Consider the following 21122-nt stretch of genomic DNA (forward strand, 5'->3'; position numbering starts at 1 on the left):
ACCCTATGATACTACTACCCTATGATGACATTATTACTCTATAACACTACCCCTTTGATGACACTACTACACCTTGATACTACTACACTATGATACTACTACACTATGACGACACTTCTATCCTATGACACTACTACACTAGGGCCACCATTACATTTTGTATTGCCACAGCAAACTGTTAGATCAATAGCGAAGAGCACCTCTGGTTAGCCTTGTGATTGCTCGATCATGATGGTTCATAAAATGGTATGTGAACGAAATCACAGTAACACGTTATTTGCTAAACAGTAAGCAGTTAATTATAAATTATATGCATGTGGGAAACCAGCCAGCAATTAAATGGATTGAGTCCCTGTGCCAAAACTGGTTTACAATGTTTAAAGGATTGCTAAAAATGAAAAAAAAAAAAAAAAAAATCTTTGACAAGGATAACTAAAATAAAAAAAAAAACTGGCCAACTCCGACTTTGGTTTACAACGTGGTGACTGGACCCATGCAGCAATCAGGTGAGTGGAGCAGAATGACATCCAATAATAGGCTTCTGCATTTCAGGAACATTCATCCGAAAGGCACAGTCAACGCGCTGACCACCTGAGTGGCATGTGCTTGATCACCAGGAAGGGTGGAAGCATATCAGAATGGCACCATTTGTAAATAATCTGTAACTCAGATTTAAGGAGGGGGGTTGACAAACAAACAAAAAACATGATCCAAGAAGTATCTTTCTCCTTGTGGAGAGTGACATGTTAACCCCTTAGTGACGGAGCCAAATTTTTGAAATCTGACAAGTGTCAATTTATGTGGTAATAACTCTGCAACGCTTCAACAAATCCCAGTGATTTTGAGATTGTTTTTTAGTGACACATACTTTATGATAATGGTAAATTTAGGTCAATATGTTTTGTGCTTACTTATAAAAAAAAACTATAAAAAATTTGAGAAATATTAAAAAATTTGCAATTTTCAAAATGTGAATGATTATCCCTTTAATCCAGATAGTCATACCACAGAAAATCATTAATAAATAACATTTCCCACATGCCTGCTTTACATCAGCACCATTTGTAAAACGTTATTTTATTTTGTTAGCATTTTAGGAGGTTTAAAAATGTAGCAGCAATTTTTCATTTTTTCCATGAAATTTACAACATTTATTTTTTTAGGGAACTATCCATGTTTGAAGTGCCTTTAGGGGTCTCATATATTGGGAACCCCCAAACGTGATACCATTTTAAAAACAGCACCCCCTGACGTATTGAAAACTGCTGTCAGGTAGTTTATTAACCCTTCAGGTGATTTTCAGAAATTAATGCAAAGTGGCATGACAGAAATGAAAATGTGTATTTTTACCACCTAAATGTCGGTAACTTCTGAACAGATTACTACAGCTGTCAGACTCCAAGGCCGCTATTTGGTCAAGAATTGCTATCACAAACATCAGGACCACACAATCATGATCTGAGGGCATCAATTGGGATAAAGAGGAAGCCCCCACACTCTGTTAATCATTTATAATGATGTAGTCACTATTGACAGCAGCATCTAAGGGGTTAAACATATATGTACGGTGCAAACACTGATCGTGGCTGATACAGCAAGTTGTCAGCTATAGTGCACAGCCGACAGCTGCTGTATTGTCACCTGTATGGGGAGGCTATTCTCTTATACCAAAGGTCAGTTAACCCTAGAACGCATACCTGGGGCCTCGCAGGCCTGCCAGGTTACTTGTTTTCTATTTTCTGCAAAAGTACTTTAGTTAGAATTTTGAAAATCTAGGTAATCCTCAGGTATATAGTTGTTAGTAATTTCCAGTTATTCATATATTTTTATGTTACAGACATTTCGGTATAACAACCTTTTTTTGGGACTACCCCATATTCACGCACCTGGGGCCTTTTAGGCCTGTACTAGGTTTACATGTGATACTCAGTCTTTTTGTCTGTATTGTTGCGTCAGGAAGAAAAAAAACATGGAAAAATATAACTAAAGAGGAACTATATGCTTACATTGGCCTTACTCTTCTGGCAGGGTCGACAAAATCATACGATGTTCCAATCAGAGAGTTATTTCAGAACCCATTTGCAGATCCACACTACAAAGCTACTATGTCCATCAATAGATTTGAGGGTATTCGGAGATGCCTTCGTTTTGATGAAAAGAGAACTCGCCCTGTGAGGTTGGCAACCGATAAATTAGGCTAGGGTCACATTGCGTTCTGTGACCGCGTTTAACGGACTACGTTACACCACGGCATAACGCCTGTAATGGTGAACGCATCGCTAGCGCACGCCCACATTAGGCGTGCGCTAGCGATGTGCCGTCATTTGAGTGACGGACCGCGAACGCTGCTTGCAGCGTTCGCGGTCCGTTCCTCGCTAGCGCAGATCGGGGATCTGCGCTAGGGGAACGGGTAACGCGATGACTTTTGGGAAATTGCGTTAGCGCAGCCCGTAACGCTATGCGCTAAACGGACTGCCCTAACGCAATGTGACCCTAGCCTTAGCCCCTATTAGCTATATCTGGAATCTTTTTATCAAGAACTGTACAAAGCTTTACCATTCCAGTGATAATGTGACAGTGGACGAGCAACTTCTTGCCTTTAGGGGGCGTTGCAAATTCATTGCAAATTCATTCAGTATATGCCCAGTAAGCCAGCTAAATATGGCATAAAAATTTTCTGGATGTGCGATTCAGCAAGCTATTATGGGATGAATGGTCTGATTTAGGCTGGGGTCACACATGGCGTAAGAAAATACGCCACGTATTATACGTCCGTACTACGGCCGTAATACGGAGAAATGTCCCCAAAATATTGATCCGTAGTCAGGGTGTTTCAGCGTATTTTGCGCATGGCATCCTCCGTATGTAATCCGTATGGCATCCGTACTGCGAGATTTTCGCGCAGGCTTGCAAAACCGACATCTAATGGATTTATGTGCTCAAATGTTAGGGAAAACATATATACAGTATATATATATATATATGTCATTGAGACACATATATATATATTCTGTATTTAGATTTCATTCAGCGCGATATCTGTGATAAGCCGGTAATTCAATTGCCGGCTTTTCATTTCTCCTGCACAAACCCGACAGGATATGAGACATGGTTTTCATACAGTAAACCATCTCATATCCCCTTTTTTGTTGCATATTCCACACTACTAATGTTAGTAGTGTGTATGTGCAAAATTTCAGCGCTGTAGCTGCTGAAATAAAGGGTTAAATGGCGGAAAAAATTGGCGTGGGCTCCCGCGCAATTTTCTCCGCCAGAATGGTAAAGCCAGTGACTGAGGGCAGATATTAATAGCCAGGAGAGGGTCCATGGTTATTGGCCCCCCCGTGGCTAAAAACATCTGCCCCCAGCCACCCCAGAAAAGGCACATCTGGAAGATGCGCCAATTCTGGCACTTGGCCACTCTCTTCCCACTCCCTGTAGCGGTGGGATATGGGGTAATGAAGGGTTAATGCCACCTTGCTATTGTAAGGTGACATTAAGCCAGATTAATAATGGAGAGGCGTCAATTATGACACCTATCCATTATTAATCCTATTGTAGGAAAGGGTTAAAAAACACACACACACATGATTACAAAGTAGTTTAATGAAATAAACACAGCGGTTGTTGTAATAATTTATTGTTCTCCCATTCCATTTCCAGGACCTCGCTTGGCAACATAATAAACGCACAAGATACATACCCTCAGCTGTCAGATCTCGTCCCACGAAGTAATCCATCTGAAGGGGTTAACTAATATTACAGGCAGGAGCCCTGCTAATGCAGCTGTGCTCCATGCCTGTAATCCCCAGCGAATGAATGAAATGTAGGTCATTGACCTACATTTCCTTCAGTCGCGGTGATGCGCCCCTGCTGGATGTTCTCATGAACTGCAGCCTGGGAACTTTTTCCCACGCTCCAGGTCATATGAGGACATCCACCAGGGGGCGCATCACCGCGACTGAAGGAAATGTAGGTCAATGACCTACATTTCATTCATTCGCTGGGGATTACAGGCAGGGAGCACAGCTGCATTTGCAGGGCTCCTGCCTGTAATATTAGTTAACCCCTTCAGATGGATTACTTCGTGGGACGAGATCTGACAGCTGAGGGTATGTATCTTGTGCGTTTATTATGTTGCCAAGCGAGGGTGTTCTAGATGGATTGAGAGAACAATAAATTATTACAACAACCGCTGTGTTTATTTCATTAAACTACTTTGTAATCATGTGTGTGTGTGTTTTTAACCCTTTCCTACAATTGGATTAATAATGGATAGGTGTCATAATTGACGCCTCTCCATTATTAATCTGGCTTAATGTCACCTTACAATAGCAAGGTGGCATTAACCCTTCATTACCCCATATCCCACCGCTACAGGGAGTGGGAAGAGAGTGGCCAAGTGCCAGAATTGGCGCATCTTCCAGATGTGCCTTTTCTGGGGTGGCTGGGGGCAGATGTTTTTAGCCACGGGGGGGCCAATAACCATGGACCCTCTCCTGGCTATTAATATCTGCCCTCAGTCACTGGCTTTACCACTCTGGCGGAGAAAATTGCGCGGGAGCCCACGCCAATTTTTTCCGCCATTTAACCCTTTATTTCAGCAGCTACAGCGCTGAAATTTTGCACATACACACTACTAACATTAGTAGTGTGGAATATGCAACAAAAAAGGGGATATGAGATGGTTTACTGTATGTAAACCATGTCTCATATCCTGTCGGGTTTGTGCAGGAGAAATGAAAAGCCGGCAATTGAATTACCGACTTTTCACTAACAGCGCTGCGTATTTCTCGCAAGTCACACTGCAGGTCCGTGTGGAATCCGTATTTTTCGCGCCCCCATAGACTTTCATTGGCGTATTATTTGCGCAGTACGCTGACAAACGCAGCATGCTGCGATTTTGTACGGCCGTAGAAAGCCGTATAATACTGAACCGTAATATACGGCTAATAGGAGCAGCCCCATTGAGAATAATTGTGCCGTATGTAATGCGAGTTTTACGGACGTAGTTTCTGCGCTCTTACGTCCGTAAAACTCGCATGTGTGACCCCAGCCTTACTGTGGCAAAGAAGCTGATGCTGCAGTCCAGAAAGACCTATGTTCCGACATAGTAAAAACACTTGCTCTACCAATTTTCAATTCAGGAAAAAAATATTACAATGGATAATTACTTTACCAATTTTGAAATGGCCAACTTTTTGCTTCAAAAGCAACTTACACTTGTTGGTACTATGAGGCCAAACCGCCGCGAAATTCCTCCAATCATGAAGCACAATGCACAGTGAACAATCTACGAGAGTGTATTCGGTTTCTGCAATCAAGCAACAATGGTGTCTTATAAAGCCAAGAAAGAAAAATCTGTGATATTACTGAGTACAATGCATCATGATGGAAGTATTGACACCAATGACAGGAAAAAAAAACCTGAAATCATACTGCATTATAATAAGACAAAAGGAGGTGTCGACAAGATGGACGAAATGATTGGAGAGTATTCGTGCAAAAGGCAGACTAAACGTTTGCCTGTTGCCCTTTTTTCCAATATCCTTGATGTGTCAGCCCTCAATAGCTACATTGTTTATTGTCAAACTAATCCAGAATTCCATGCCAACAGGAAAGACAAGAGACGTCTATTTTTGACAGAACTTTGTTATGAACTTTTGATGCCTACTATGATGGAGAGAAGCAGCATGATATGCTTATCAAGGCAAATTACGGAGGCAATGATCCGATGTGGAATACGCTTTCTGGAACATCCAGAGCAAAGAGAAAAAAAAAGAAAGCGCTGCTATATTTGTCCAGCAAAGAAGGAAAGAAAATCGGAGCGTTTCTGTTCTACTTGCGGACAAAATGTATGCAAGGAACATTCAGCCGAAAAAATAATATGCGAGAATTGTCGGGGGAATATGTAAAGTTACAAATAAATATTCCTGCACCAAGTTTGCTACAACCAAAAAATGTTTTCATAAAAAAATTGCATATAGAATGCCTATATTTGGCATGCCCGTTTACTTACTTTTTTGTTGTTTTATGCACATAATTATGTTTTGAAATATACACATCTTAGGGCTGTCCCACACGTCCAGATAATTCCGGTACCGGAAAAAAATCGGTACCGGAGTTATCCGTGTCCGTGTGCCCTTGAGCTCACGTAGGCCATACGTGCGGCACACGTGTGCCGAGTGGGTATCACACGGAGCGTGTGGTACCCACGCGTGTGGTACACTGCATCATGCTGAAGCCGCGATTCATATCTTCTGTGCAGCAGCGTTTGCTGCATAGAAGATATGAATAATAGTGTTTAAAAGAAAGATCTATCTGTCCGCCGCCCTCCCACCCCCTGTGCGCCCCCCCGCTGTTCTGAAAATACTCACCCGCTTCCCTCGTTGGCTGTCGATGCTTCCTGGTCTGACCGCGCCTTCTACTGTATGCGGTCACGTGGGGCCGCTCATTTACAGTCATGAATAGGCGGCTCCACCCCTATGGGAGGTGGAGCCACCTATTCATGACTCTAATCGGCGGCCCCACGTGACCGCATACAGTAGAAGGGGCGGCCAGCACAGAACACTGCGAGGGAGGCGGGTGAGTATTTTCAGAACAGCGGGGGGGCGCACAGGGGGTGGGAGGGCGGCGGACACATAGATCTTTCTTTTAAACACTATTATTCATATCTTCTATGCAGCAAACGCTGCTGCACAGAAGATATGAATGGCGGCTTCAGCACCATGTGGGGGGGACAGCGCTTACTGTAGCGCTGTCTCCTGCACGCCACACGGACTGCACACGGAGAAGGTCCGTGTGTGGTCCGTGTTTTACACGGACCCATTGACTTTAATGATTCCGTGTAATACGTGCGCTCCCACGAACACCGACATGTCTCCGTGTTTGGCACACGGAGACACGGTCCGCAAAAAATCAATGACATCTGCACAGATGCATTGATTTTAATGGGTCTACGTGTGTCAGTGGCTCCGGTACGTGAGGAAACTGTCACCTCACCTACCGGAGCCACTGACGTGTGAAACCGGCCTTAGGCTGTGTTCCCAGTAGCGCTGGGGTTCGCCAGAAGGGGATTCATAATGCATAATGGATCTGACCTCCTGGTAACTCCAGCTAAAGCTGCCAGAATGGCGGGACTCGGCCAGCCTTAGCTGGGGTCACCAGGAGGTCAGATCCATTACGGATCCCCTCCTGGCGGACCCCAGCGCTAGTTGGAATGCATCCTTCCCTTGTAATTGTAAAATAAATTTTGAAAAGTAATTTTATTTGAGTTATTCCGTGTTATTTGCACACAGGCCTAAAAGGCCCCAGGTGCGTGAATATGGGGTAGTCCCAAAAAAGGTTGTTATACCGAAATGCCTATAACATAAAAATATATGAACAACTGGAAATTACTAACAACTATATACCTGAGGAATACCTAGAGTTTCAAAATTCTAACTAAAGTAGTTTTACAGAAAATAGAAAACAAGTAACCTGGCAGGCCTGCGAGGCCCCAGGTATGCGTCCGCCAGCCTTAGCTGGGGTCACCAGGAGGTCAGATCCATTATGGAATCCCGTCCTGGCGGACCCCTGCGCTAGTGGGAATGCATCCTTACTGTGCAATAAACTTTGAAAAGTATTTTTATTTGAGTTATTCCATGATAATTGTAAACAGGCCTAAAAGGCCCCAGGTGCGTGAATGTGTAGATTTCCAGGGGTATGCGTTCTAGGGTTAAAAGACAAATTGGCTGTCATTAAGGGGTTAAGCATGTCGAGATCAGGAGTCTTAAAGCCGCAATGCTCCTCTGGGAAATATGCAAATTGTCTCTTCAGAGAGGAAGAGGCCTAGAACTCTAGTGCCACCTATTGGAAGTAGCAATCCTAAGTCATGTGACAAGGCTCGTTTAACCCCTCTGTGACCTTAGACGTACTATCCCGTCGAGGTGACCTGGGCCTATCTGACCCTCGACGGGATAGTACGTCATAGCCGATCGGCCGCGCTCACGGGGGGAGCGCGGCCGATCGCGGCCGGGTGTCAGCTGACTATCGCAGCTGACATCCGGCACTATGTGCCAGGAGCGGTCACGGACCGCCCCCGGCACATTAACCCCCGGCACACCGCGATCAAACATGATCGCGGTGTACCGGCGGTATAGGGAAGCATCGCGCAGGGAGGGGGCTCCCTGCGGGCTTCCCTGAGACCCCCGGAGCAACGCGATGTGATCGCGTTGCTCAGAGGGTCTCCTACCTCCCTCCTCGCCGCAGGTCCCGGATCCAAGATGGCCGCGGCATCCGGGTCCTGCAGGGAGGGAGGTGGCTTACCGAGTGCCTGCTCAGAGCAGACACTTGGTAAGCCTGCAGCCCTGCACAGCAGATCGCAGATCTGGCAGAGTGCTGTGCACACTGCCAGATCCACGATCTGTGATGTCCCCCCCTGGGACAAAGTAAAAAAGTTTAAAAAAAATTCCCCACGTGTGTAAAAAAAAAAAATAAAAAAAATATCCTAAATAAAGAAAAAAAAAAAAAATTATTCCCATAAATACATTTCTTTAGCTAAATAAAATAAAAAAAAACAATAAAAGTACACATATTTAGTATCGCCGCGTCCGTAACGACCCAACCTATAAAACTGCCCCACTAGTTAACCCCTTCAGTAAACACCGTAAGAAAAAAAAAAAAAAAACGAGGCAATTAACAACGCTTTATTATCATACCGCCGAACAAAAAGTGGAATAACACGCGATCAAAAAAACTGATATAAATAACCATGTTACCGCTGAAAACGTCATCTTGTCCCGCAAAAAACGAGCCGCCATACAGCATCATCAGCAAAAAAATAAAAAAGTTATAGTCCTGAGAATAAAGCGATACCAAAATAATTATTTTTTCTATAAAATAGTTTTTATCGTATAAAAGCGCCAAAACATAAAAAAAATGATATAAATCAGGTATCGCTGTAATCGTACTGACCCGACGAATAAAACTGCTTTATCAATTTTACCAAACACGGAACGGTATAAACGCCTCCCCCAAAAGAAATTCATGAATAGCTGGCTTTTGATCACTCTACCTCACAAAAATCGGAATAAAAAGCGATCAAAAAATGTCACGTGTCCGAAAATGTAACCAATAAAAACGTCAACTCGTCCCGCAAAAAACAAGATCTCACATGACTCTGTGGACTCAAATATGGAAAAATTACAGCTCTCAAAATGTGGTAACGCAAAAAATAATTTTTGCAATGAAAAGCGTCTTTCAGTGTGTGACGGCTGCCAATCATAAAAATCCGCTAAAAAACCCGCTATAAAAGTAAATCAAACCCCCCTTCATCACCCCCTTAGTTAGGGAAAAATAAAAAAATTAAAAAATGTATTTATTTCCATTTTCCCATTAGGGTTAGGGTTAAGCCCCCGTCTCACTAAGCGAGATCGCTAGAGAGATCGCTGCTGAGTCACAAGTTTTGTGACGCAACAGCGACCTCAGTAGCGATCTCGCTATGTGTGACACGTAGCAGCGACCAGGCCCCTGCTGTGAGATCGCTGGTCGTGTCGAAATGGCCTGGACCTTTTTTTGATCGTTGAGGTCCCGCTGGGTAGCACACATCGCTGTGTTTGACACCTTACCAACGACCTCGTTGACGACTCAGACACTGAATCGTCATAATAGCTCCCATGTGACATCGTTGTACAGGTCGCTGATGAGATGTCAAACAGCGAGATCGCAGCAGCGATCGTTGGGAAGATCTCACTGTTTGACATCTCACCAGCGACCACATAGCGACGCAGCAACGATCCCTGACAGGTCGTATCGTTGTCGGGATCGCTTTAGCGTCGCTAAGTGAGACGGGGCCTTTAGGGTTAGGGCTAGAGTTAGGACTAGAGTTAGGGCTAGGGTTAGGGCAAGGGTTAGGGCTAGGGTTGGGGCTAGGGTTGGGGCTAGGGTTAGGGCTAGGGTTAGGGCTAGGGTTAGGGCTAGGGTTAGGGCTAGTGTTACGGCTAGTGTTAGGGCTAGTGATAGGGCTAGGGTTATTGCTAAGGTTAGGGCTAGGGTTGGGGCTACAGTTAGGGTTGGGGCTAAAGATAGGGTTAGGGTTTGGATTACATTTATGGTTGGGAATAGGGTTGGTGTGTCTGGGTTAGAGGAGTGGTTAGGGTTACTGTTGGGATTAGGGTAAGGGGTGTGTTTGGATTAGGGTTTCGGTTATAATTGGGGGGTTTCCACTGTTTAGGCACATCAGGGGCTCTCCAAACGGGACATGGCATCCGATCTGAATTCCAGCCAATTCTGCGTTGAAAAAGGAAAACAGTGCTCCTTCCCTTCAGAGCTCTCCCGTGTGTCCAAACAGGGGTTTACCCCAACATATGGGGTATCAGCGTACTCAGGACAAATTGGACATCATCTTTTGGGGTCCAATTTCTCCTGCTACCCTTGGGAAAATACAAAACTAGGGGCCAAAAAATAAGTTTTGTGGGAAAAAAAAGATTTTTTATTTTCACGGCTCTGCGTTGTAAACTGTAGTGAAACACTTGGGGGTTCATAGTTCTCACAACACATCTAGATAAGTTCCTTGGGGGGGTCTAGTTTCCAATATGGGGTCACTTGTGGGGGGTTTGTACTGTTTGGGTACATCAGGGGCTCTGCAAATGCAACGTGAGGCCTGCAGACCAATCCATTTAAGTCTGCATTCCAAATGGCGCTCCTTCCCTTCCGAGCTCTGTCATGCGCCCAAACAGTGGTTCCCCCCACATATGGGGTATCAGCGTACTCAGGACAAATTGGACAACAACCTTTGGGGTCCAATTTATCCTGATACCCTTGTGAAAATACAAAACTGGGGGCTAAAAAATCATTTGTGTGAACAAAAAAAGAATTTTTATTTTCACGGCTTTGCGTTATAAACTGTAGTGAAACACTTGGGGGTTCAAAGCTCTCAAAACACATCTAGATAAGTTCCTTAGGGGGTCTACTTTCCAAAATGGTGTCACTTGTGGGGGTTTTTAATGTTTAGGCACATCAGGGGCTCTCCAAACGCAACATGGCATCCCATCTTAATTCCAGTCAATTTTGCATTGAAAAGTAAAATAGCGCTCCTTCCCTTCCGAGCTCTGCTATGCGCCCAAAAAGTGGTTTACCCCCACATATGGGGTATCGTCGTACTCAGGGCAAATTGCACAACAACTTTTGTGGTCTAATTTCTTCTCTTACCCTTGGGGAAATAAAAAAATGGGGGCGAAAAGATCATTTTTGTGAAAAAATATGATTTTTTATTTTTACGGCTCTGCATTATAAACTTCTGTGAAGCACTTGTTGGGTCAAAGTGCTCACCACACATCTAGATAAGTTCCTTAAGGGGTCTACTTTCCAAAATGGTATCACTTGTGGGGGGTTTCAATGTTTAGGCACATCAGGGGCTCCCCAAACGCAACATGGCGTCCCATCTCAATTCCAGTCAATTTTGCATTGAAAAGTCAAATGGCGCTCCTTCCCTTCCGAGCTCTGCCCTGCGCCCAAACAGTGGTTTACCCCGACATATGGGGTATCAGCGTACTCAGGACAAATTGTAAAACAAATTTTGGCGTCTATTTTCTCCTGTTACCCTTGGTAAAATAAAACAAATTGGAGCTGAAATAATTTTTTTGTGAAAAAAAGTTAAATGTTCATTTTTATTTAAACATTCCAAAAATTTCTGTGAAACACCTGAAGGGTTAATAAACTTCTTGAAAGTGGTTTTTAGTACCTTGAGGGGTGCAGTTTTTAGAATGGTGTCACACTTGGGTATTTTCTATCATATAGACCCCTCAAAATGACTTCAAATGAGATGTGGTCCCTAAAAAAAAAATGGTGTTGTAAAAATGAGAAATTGCTGGTCAACTTTTAACCCTTATAACTCCGTCACAAAAAAAAATTTTGGTTCCAAAATTGTGCTGATGTAAAGTAGACATGTGGGAAATGTTACTTATTAAGTGTTTTGCGTGACATATGTCTGTGATTTAAGGGCATAAAAATTCAAAGTTGGAAAATTGCGGAATTTTCAAAATTTTCGCCAAATATTCATTTTTTTCACAAATAAACGCAAATTATATCGAATAAATTTTATCACTATCATGAAGTACAATATTTCACGAGAAAACAATGTCAGAATCGCCAAGATCCGTTGAAGCGTTCCAGAGTTATAACCTCATAAAGGGACAGTGGTCAGAATTGTAAAAATTGGCCTGGTCATTAACGTGCAAACCACCCTTAGGGGTGAAGGGGTTAAGAGTCGACATTGACTGTTAGGATTGCTACTTCCAATAGGTGGCACTAGAGTTCTAGTCCTCTTCCTTTCTGAAAAGACAATTTGCAAACAAAAAACATCAATCGGTCAGCCCTTAAACAGAAGCTGTAAGAAGGAGAGTCCGCGTGTGAATTTTCAGCCAGTTTCATTTCACTTCTTTGTGAACATACAAAGCCTTCAAAGGTCCAAATAACTTTTGGGGAATGTGGATAGGGGCAGACATGACCAGCACCACATTTTTTGCCTCTATAAGGGTATGTGTTCACATTCAGGAAACGCTGAGTTTTTGACGCAGCGTTGAGCAGCATGCATAAAAAAAGCAGCGTCCAGATGTTACAGCATAGTGGAGGGGATTTCATGAAATCCTGTCTCCACTATGCAGTAAAACACGCATGCGGTACACCCGAGAAAACTCACATGCGGCGCGTCTTTTAAGAACGCAGCATGTTCTTACATTGCAGAAAAAACTCAAGGACAACGCAGGTGACCTGCCAGTGACCTCAGGTGCAGATTTGGTCAGGATTTTACCTGCATAAAATCCTGACCAAATCCTGAACGTGGACACATACCCTAAGGCTTTGAGGTGCACAATTCCTTCATATTCTAGAACTGATTTACTTTCAGTTACTTTATAAAAGACTCTGTTTGGATGACAAAACCTGCACATACACCTTATTATTGCATTTTGACATGACAGCGAGCAGTCTGCACTTTATGTTAGAATGCAGGTCTGCCATGTCATGTTAGATGTCCCCTGCAGTGGGGAAATATATTCCCAGCAATAACAGCTGACCACCATTGGCATTGATATTTAGCTAGTGTGTTACCTCTAAGGCTACACAACTTCACTTAATTCTAAATATTGATTACTAGCTCACATACGGTACGGTAATTCATTCCTGGCTTCATGACCAAAGTTTGTCTGTTACCCAACAAATGCCCAGTGTTTTGTAACCCTAGGATGAATAAAGGAGGTTTTCTTACCAGCTCTGAAAATTGCTTTACGACTTGTCTTTGTTTCAGGTTGGTCTCCCCATCCAGATTAGCAGTTTCTATGTGACAGAGCCCATCTGGGTCACTGGATGAGAGCAGGAGTATGTCAGCAGGGATGATCTCATTGCAGCGCAGCTGTATAAAGTCACCAACTTGCACTTCTTTCCAGAATCTTTCCACATATTTTCTCTCGTTTCTAAGGAAGCAAATGTACAGATGGAAGATCTTCAGATAAGTCAAAGAAATTAATTAAAATAATAAATCATACAAAATTTCAGATATTGCCGTAATTCAAATTACCACAACTACCGTGGCATGTAAAATGTAAAAAAATAAATAAAAAGCTCAAGTCACCTCTTTTTCCCCATAAACATCACCCACCTCCCCCCCCACCCAAAAAAAATGTGGGATCCTTGCACCCAGAAAAGTCTCATATCAAAATATAAAAACAGTTAACCCTATTGGTAAACAGAAAAAAGATTCAAAAACGCCAAAATTGCGGGGGGAGAGGGAAATTTTTTTGCCGCAATACAGCAAAAAATGTTGTAAGAAGCAATCAAAGTGTCATATCTATCCCAAAATAGTACTGATAAAAAAATTTGTTTAGCCCCACAAAACGCAAACACAAATCTCAAATGAAAAAAAAAAAAAAAACTTTATGAGTCTCAAAAAAAGGCGCCATAAATATATTTTTTTTTCTGGCATGCTCCTGTTTTTTGTCAACAGTAAAATAATAAACAAATTGGACAAGTTTGATATTGCCATAATTGCATTGATGAGGAGAATCATATTTGCAGGTCATTTTTACCACACAATGTAATGCTGTAAAAAAACAGATCCCCAATAAAAAAATATCAGAATTGCAGGGTTTGTCTTTTTGTTGTTTTTTTTCCCCCAATTTCCCCTGCACTTTTCTTTTATTTTCTTCAGTACAATATGGGGTAAAATGAATGGTGTCATTCACAAGTACAACTCTTACCACAAAAATACAAGCCTTCATATACCGTATGTCTATTTGGACAGAAAAAAAGGCCATGTTGGGAAAGGGTTAAGTCATGACATACCAAGACAAAGATCTCAGTGTTAAAAAGGTGATAAAATGCATGTTAAAAAAAGAAGAAAAAAAAAAAGCACTCAAACAGTGAAAAAAATGCAAGATAACCGATTAACCCAATAGGTGCAGAATATCTGCAACATCAAAAAACTCATTGTAGGAACGTAGCTTAAAGGGTTCTTTATTCGCAGGTCATCCGCTGGTTATTGAGACAGATACATTTAAATAACTGCAAAATCCAGCAAGTCCTGACAGATGGAACAAAACCGAAAAAAATGAACTGGAGTATAAGGCTATGTTTCCATGGTCAGGAAACGTAGTGCTTTGGACGCAGCGGATACCCTGCTCCGCCCCCTGTTGTACGCGCGGTAATTCCGGACATGTTCATTGAACAAATCCGGAATCACCGCATCGCATTCATAGACCGGGTTATTTATCTTGTGGAGACGGAGCGTTTCCGCAAGATAAATAGACATGCTGCGGTCGGTAAAGACACGCCGCATGTGAGTAAATGCAGGGCCGCTGGATGCGCACATAGCGGAGACAGGATTTCATAAAATCCCCTCCACTATGCTGTAACATCTGGACGCTGCAGATGTACGCAGCATCCAATCTGCAGCAAATCCTGATGTATTACGCCACGTAGAAACATACCCTAAGCTGGTATAGATGAAAAACGTAGGCGCATATTCACACTGGCCATAAATGAGACAAAACCTAAGATAGAAACATACTGACCATGTACCCTGCCATAAGTAAAAAGCAATAGCGCATATAAATAACAAGGTACTTAGTATACATGGTTTTCTGAAAAAAAACAAAACAAAAAACAAACGTAAAAGCCATTCCAGTGCTAATGTGTACCCAGTCGGGATGGGTCCTATTGTTTAGTATTAAAACTGAGCCGGAACGGGTCCCCAATTATGGACACCCAGCAAGGGAAGCTATTAGTGATGGGAGAATTCCTGGCTGTTCGGGTCCGACGGGTTCCGCCAAATAGTTAAAAAAGTTCAGAATGGTACCCGAATCTATAGCCCAATGACATGAATAGGGGGCCCAAACATCAATCGTTTGCCACACTGTCACCTCCATGTACCCCATGTGATTTATATGCATTATTGCTTTTTACTCACTTACAGCAAGGTATATGTTCATTGTGTTTCTATCTTGGGTTTCACCTCACAGCATGAAGCTGTATCGGCTTGCAGGGAGTTTTAGTTCAAAACAGCTGGAGTGCTGCAGGTTGTTGGCCACTGGGGTATGTGATAAATGTGGATTGTGTAGATACCCTCTAACATACAGTAAATTAAATTTTAACAGTTCTCAGAATTCTACTTCCCCCCTGTCAGGATTTCATTAACCAAGTTTCAGTATTCTAGAAATCTTTAACAGGAAATGAAAGTAGCCAATGTTCACACCAGCAGGTTTCTGGATTCTTTAACCCCTTAGTGACAGAGCAAATGTGGCACTTAACCCCTTAAGCCCCGAGGGTGGTTTGCACGTTAATGACCGGGCCAATTTTTACAATTCTGACCACTGTCCCTTTATGAGGTTATAACTCTGGAACGCTTCAACGGATCTTGGCGATTCTGACACTGTTTTCTCGTGACATACTGTACTTCATGATAGTGGTAAAATTTATTCGATATAACTTGCGTTTATTTGTGAAAAAAATGGAAATTTGGCGAAAATTTTGAAAATTTCGCAATTTTCCAACTTTGAATTTTTATGCCCTTAAATCACAGAGAGATGTCACGCAAAACACTTAATAAGTAACATTTCCCACATGTCTACTTTACATCAGCACAATTTTGGAACCAAAATTTTTTTTTGTTAGGGAGTTATAAGGGTTAAAAATTGACCAGCAATTTCTCATTTTTACAACACCCTTTTTTTTTTTAGGGACCACATCTCATTTGAAGTCATTTTAAGGGGTCTATATGATAGAAAATAACGAAGTGTGACACCATTCTAAAAACTGCACCCCTCAAGGTTCTCAAAACCACATTCAAGAAGTTTATTAACCCTTCAGGTGTTTCACAGGAATTTTTGGAATGTTTAAATAAAAATGAACATTTAACTTTTTTTTACACAAAATTTATTTCAGCTCCAATTTGTTTTATTTTACCAAGGGTAACAGGAGAAAATGGACCCCAAAAGTTGTTGTACAATTTGTCCTGAGTACGCTGATACCCCATATGTGGGGGTAAACCACTGTTTGGGCGCATGGTAGAGCTTGGAAGGAAAGGAGCGCCATTTTACTTTTCAATGCAAAATTGACTGGAATTGAGATGGCACGCCATGTTGCGTTTGGAGAGCTCCTGATGTGCCTAAACATTGAAACCCCCCACAAGTGACACCATTTTGGAAAGTAGACCCCCTAAGGAACTTAGCTAGATGTGTGGTGAGCACTTTGACCCACCAAGTGCTTCACAGAAGTTTATAATGCAGAGCCGTAAAAATAAAAAAATCATATTTTTTCACAAAAATGATCTTTTCGCCCCAATTCTTTATTTTCCCAAGGGTAAGAGAAGAAATTGGACCCCAAATATTGTTGTGCAATTTGTCCTGAGTACGCTGATACCCCATATGTGGGTGTAAACCATTGTTTGGGCGCATGGCAGAGCTCGGAAGGGAAGGAGCGCCATTTGACTTTTCAATGCAAAATTGACTGGAATTGAGATGGGACACCCTGTCGCGTTCGGAGAGCCCCTGATGTGCCTAAACATTAAAACCCCGCACAAGTGACACCATTTTGGAAAGTAGACCCCCTAAAGAACTTATCTAGATGTGTTTTGAGAGCTTTGAACCCCCAAGTGTTTCACTAGTTTAGAACGCAGAGCCGTGAAAACAAAAATTCTTTGTTTTTTTCTTCACAAAAATGATTTTTTAGCCCCCAGTTTTGTATTTTCACAAGGGTAACAGGATAAATTGGACCCTAAAAGTTGTTGTCCAATTTGTCCTGAGTACGCTGATACCCCATATGTGGGGGCGAACCACTGTTTGGGCGCATGGCAGAGCTCGGAAGGGAAGGAGCGCCATTTGGAATGCAGACTTAGATGGATTGGTCTGCAGGCGTCACATTGCATTTGCAGAGCCCCTGATGTACCCAAACAGTACAAACCCCCCACAAGTGACCGCATATTGGAAACTAGACCTCCCAAGGAACTTATCTAGATGTGTTGTGATAACTTTGAACCCCCAAGTGTTTCACTACAGTTTATAACGCAGAGCCGTGAAAATAAAAAATCTTTTTTTTCCCACAAAAATTACTTTTAGCCCCCCAAATTTTTATTTTCCCAAGGATAACAAGAGAACTTCGACCCCAAAAGTTGTTGTCCAATTTGTCCCGAGTACGCTCATACCCCATATGTTGGGGTAAACCCCTGTTTGGGCGCACGGGAGAGCTCGGAAGGGAAGGAGCACTGTTTTACTTTTTCAACGCAGAATTGGCTGGAATTGAGATCGGACGCCATGTCGCGTTTGGAGAGCCCCTGATGTGCCTGAACAGTGGAAACTCCCCAATTCTAAATGAAACCCTAATCCAAACACACCCCTAACCCTAATCCCAACGGTAACCCTAACCACACCCCTAACTCGAATCCCAACCGTAAATGTAATCCAAACCCTTACCCTAACTTTAGCCCCAACCCTAAACCTAATTTTAGCCCCAACCCTAACTTTAGCCCCAACCCTAACCCTAACTTTAGCTCCAACCCTAGCCCCAACCCTAACCGGAAAATGGAAATAAATGTATTTTTTAAATTTTATTATTTTTCCCCTAACTAAGGGGGTGATGAAGGGGGGTTTGATTTACTTTTATAGCATTTTTTATATCGGATTTTTATGATTGGCAGCTGTCACACACTAAAAGACGCTTTTTATAGCAAAAAAGTTTTTGCGTCTCCACATTTTGAGACCTATAATTTTTCCATATTTTGGTCCACAGAGTCATGTGAGGTCTTGTTTTTTGCGGGACGAGTTGACGTTTTTATTGGTAACATTTTCGGACACGTGACAGTTTTTGATCACTTTTTATTCCGATTTTTGTGAGGCAGAATGACCAAAAACCAGCTATTCATGAATTTCTTTTGGGGGAGGTGTTTATACTGTTCCACGTTTGGTAAAATTGATAAAGCAGTTTTATTCTTCGGGTCAGTACGATTACAGCGGTACCTCATTTATATCATTTTTTATGTTTTGGCACTTTTATACGATAAAAGCTATTTTATAGAAAAAAATAATTATTTTGGCATCACTTTATTCTGAGGACTATAACTTTTTATTTTTTTGCTTATGATGCTGTATGGTGGCTCGTTTTTTGCGGGACAAGATGACGTTTTCAGCGGTACCATGGTTATTTATATCCGTCTTTTTGATCGCGTGTTATTCCACTTTTTGTTCGGCAGTATGATAATAAAGCGTTTTTGTTTTTTTCTTACGGTGTTCACTGAAGGGGTTAATTAGTGGGACAGTTTTATAGGTTGGGTCGTTACGGACGCGGCGATACTAAATATGTGTACTTTTATTGTTTTTTTTTGTTTTTTTAGATAGAGAAATGTATTTATGGGAATAATATTTTTTTTTCTTTATTTAGGAATTTAGTTTTTTTTACACATGTGGAATTTTTTTTTTTTTACTTTGTCCCGGGGGGGGGGGGGGGGGGCATCACAGATCGCTGATCTGACAGTTTGCACAGCACTCTGTCAGATCAGCGATCTGACATACAGCCTTGCAGGCTTACCAGCGCCTGCTGTGGACCCGGAAGTACTCCCTGCAGGACCCGGATGCAGCCCCGCGGCCATTTTGGATCCGGGGACGGCAGGGAGGAGACGCTCGGTACAAGGTGAGTACATCGCCTTGTACCGATCGTCTCAGGGAAGCACGCAGGGAGCCCCCTCCCTGCGCGATGCTTCCCTGTACCGCCGGTACACCGCGATCATGTTTGATCGCAGTGTGCCGGGGGTTAATGTGCCGGGGGCGGTCCGTGACCGCTCCTGGCACATAGTGCCGGATGTCAGCTGCGATAGTCAGCTGACACTCGGCCGCGCTCCCCCCGTGAGCGCGGCTGATCGCATATGACGTACTATCCCGTCACTGGGAATTAAGTCCCAGGTCACCTCGACGGGATAGTACGTCATATGGGATTAAGGGGTTAATGACCAAGCCAATTTTTACAATACTGACCACTGTCATTTTATGAGGTAGAACACTTCAACGTAGCCCACTGATTCCGAGACTGTTTTTTCGTGACATGCTGTACTTCATGTAAGTGGTAAAATTTCTTCTATATAACTTGTGTTTATTTATGGAAAAAAAAAACGGAAATTTGGCGAAAATTTTGCAATTTTCAAACTTTTCATTTTTGTGCCCTTAAATCAGAGAGTGGTGTCACACAAAAAAGCTAATAAATAACATTTCCCACATGTCTACTTTACATCACAATTTTGGAAGCATAACTTTTTTCTCTTAGGACATTATAAGGGTTAAAAGTTGACCATCGATTTCTCATTTTTACAACAAAATTTACAAAACCATTTTTTTAGGGACCACCTCACATTTGCAGTGAGTTTGGGGGTCGATATAACAGAAAATACCCAAAAGTGACACCATTCTAAAAACTGCACCCCTCAAGGTGCGCAAAACCACATTCAAGAAGTTTCTTAACCCTTCAGGTGCTTCACGAGAAACTAAAGAAATGTGGAAGGAAAAAATGAACATTTTACTTTTTCCCAAAAATTTACTCTGGAACCAATTTTTTTTTCACAAGGGTATCAGGAGTAAATGGACCAAAAATGTATTGTGCAATTTCTCCTGAGTACACCGATACCCCATATGTGGGGGAAGCCACTGTTTAGGCACATGGCAGGGCTCAGAAGGAAGGGAACACCGTTTGACTTTTTGAAAGCAAAAATGTCTGGAATCAATGGTGGCACCATGTTGTTTAGAGACCACCTGATGTACCTAAATAGTTAAGCCCCCCAATTCTAACTCCAACCCTAACTCAGCCCTGACCCCAACACACCCCTAATCATAATCCTAACCACAACCCTAACCGTAATCCCAAATTTAGCCCAACCCCAACTTTTATTATTATTGTTGCCTAACTTTATAGGGAGTCTGTCTCCCCCCCAACTTTAGCGATATAGTGGATTTGGGTACAGTTCTATTATGAGCTTTATACACGCCCTTAGGTTATCTGCCCACAATAAGGAATTGAAGCAGTTTTGACGCTGTGCATTTATGCAACGACAAAACTGCAGCGGCCAGCTGTGGCAGCATTGTGGATGGCATTTCTAGAAATCCCATGTCCACTATGCGTGTATGTGCACCTGGGGATCACCCGTGGAAACTGACATGCGTCCCGTCTTTCAGATCCGTAACAGAAATTTCCACAATAGAATGTATAGGATGTGGTAACTCCGCACGGTTCAATGAAAACATTCGGATTTACCTGTGCTCAATTGAACACAGCGAAAATACGCTGCATCCAAACTGCTGCTGCTTCCGGATCGTGGGCACATAGCCACACTGGTACATGTGTCTTTACTATTCCTCTGCATCATTCTTACAATGACTAATCTGATTTACATTGTGAACAGATAATATAGGTGGGTGTTGCTAAAAATAAAACTGTATATTGGGGTTTACTTTGGATGAGCAGCTTCCTCATAAATGTATGTCATGTCACAACACCAAATCCCAAACTCATTAGTCAATTGTCAGGTATTGAAGAGCATTGTCTTGAACAGTGGCAGTGATGTGTCCAGTTGTGAGAGCATTAGCGAGGTTGGCCACTGGGAGATGGGCGAC

The 21122-nt window shown here is 42.5% G+C and overlaps 1 protein-coding gene across 3 annotated transcripts in view; it reads right to left on the minus strand.

Moving 5' to 3' along the window:
- The window catches only part of ATP10A (ATPase phospholipid transporting 10A (putative)), a 242105-nt gene that overhangs the window by 137307 nt on the left and 83676 nt on the right, over positions 1–21122 (minus strand). For all 3 annotated transcript variants that reach the window (XM_077296870.1, XM_077296872.1, XM_077296871.1), the window contains exon 2: positions 13247–13451. In XM_077296870.1, the coding sequence (XP_077152985.1) occupies positions 13247–13451 (205 nt within the window). The remainder of the gene's footprint in view (positions 1–13246; positions 13452–21122) is intronic.

Source organism: Ranitomeya variabilis, chromosome 3, assembly GCF_051348905.1.
Source record: "Ranitomeya variabilis isolate aRanVar5 chromosome 3, aRanVar5.hap1, whole genome shotgun sequence".
In the NCBI taxonomy this organism is placed as follows: domain Eukaryota; kingdom Metazoa; phylum Chordata; class Amphibia; order Anura; family Dendrobatidae; genus Ranitomeya; species Ranitomeya variabilis.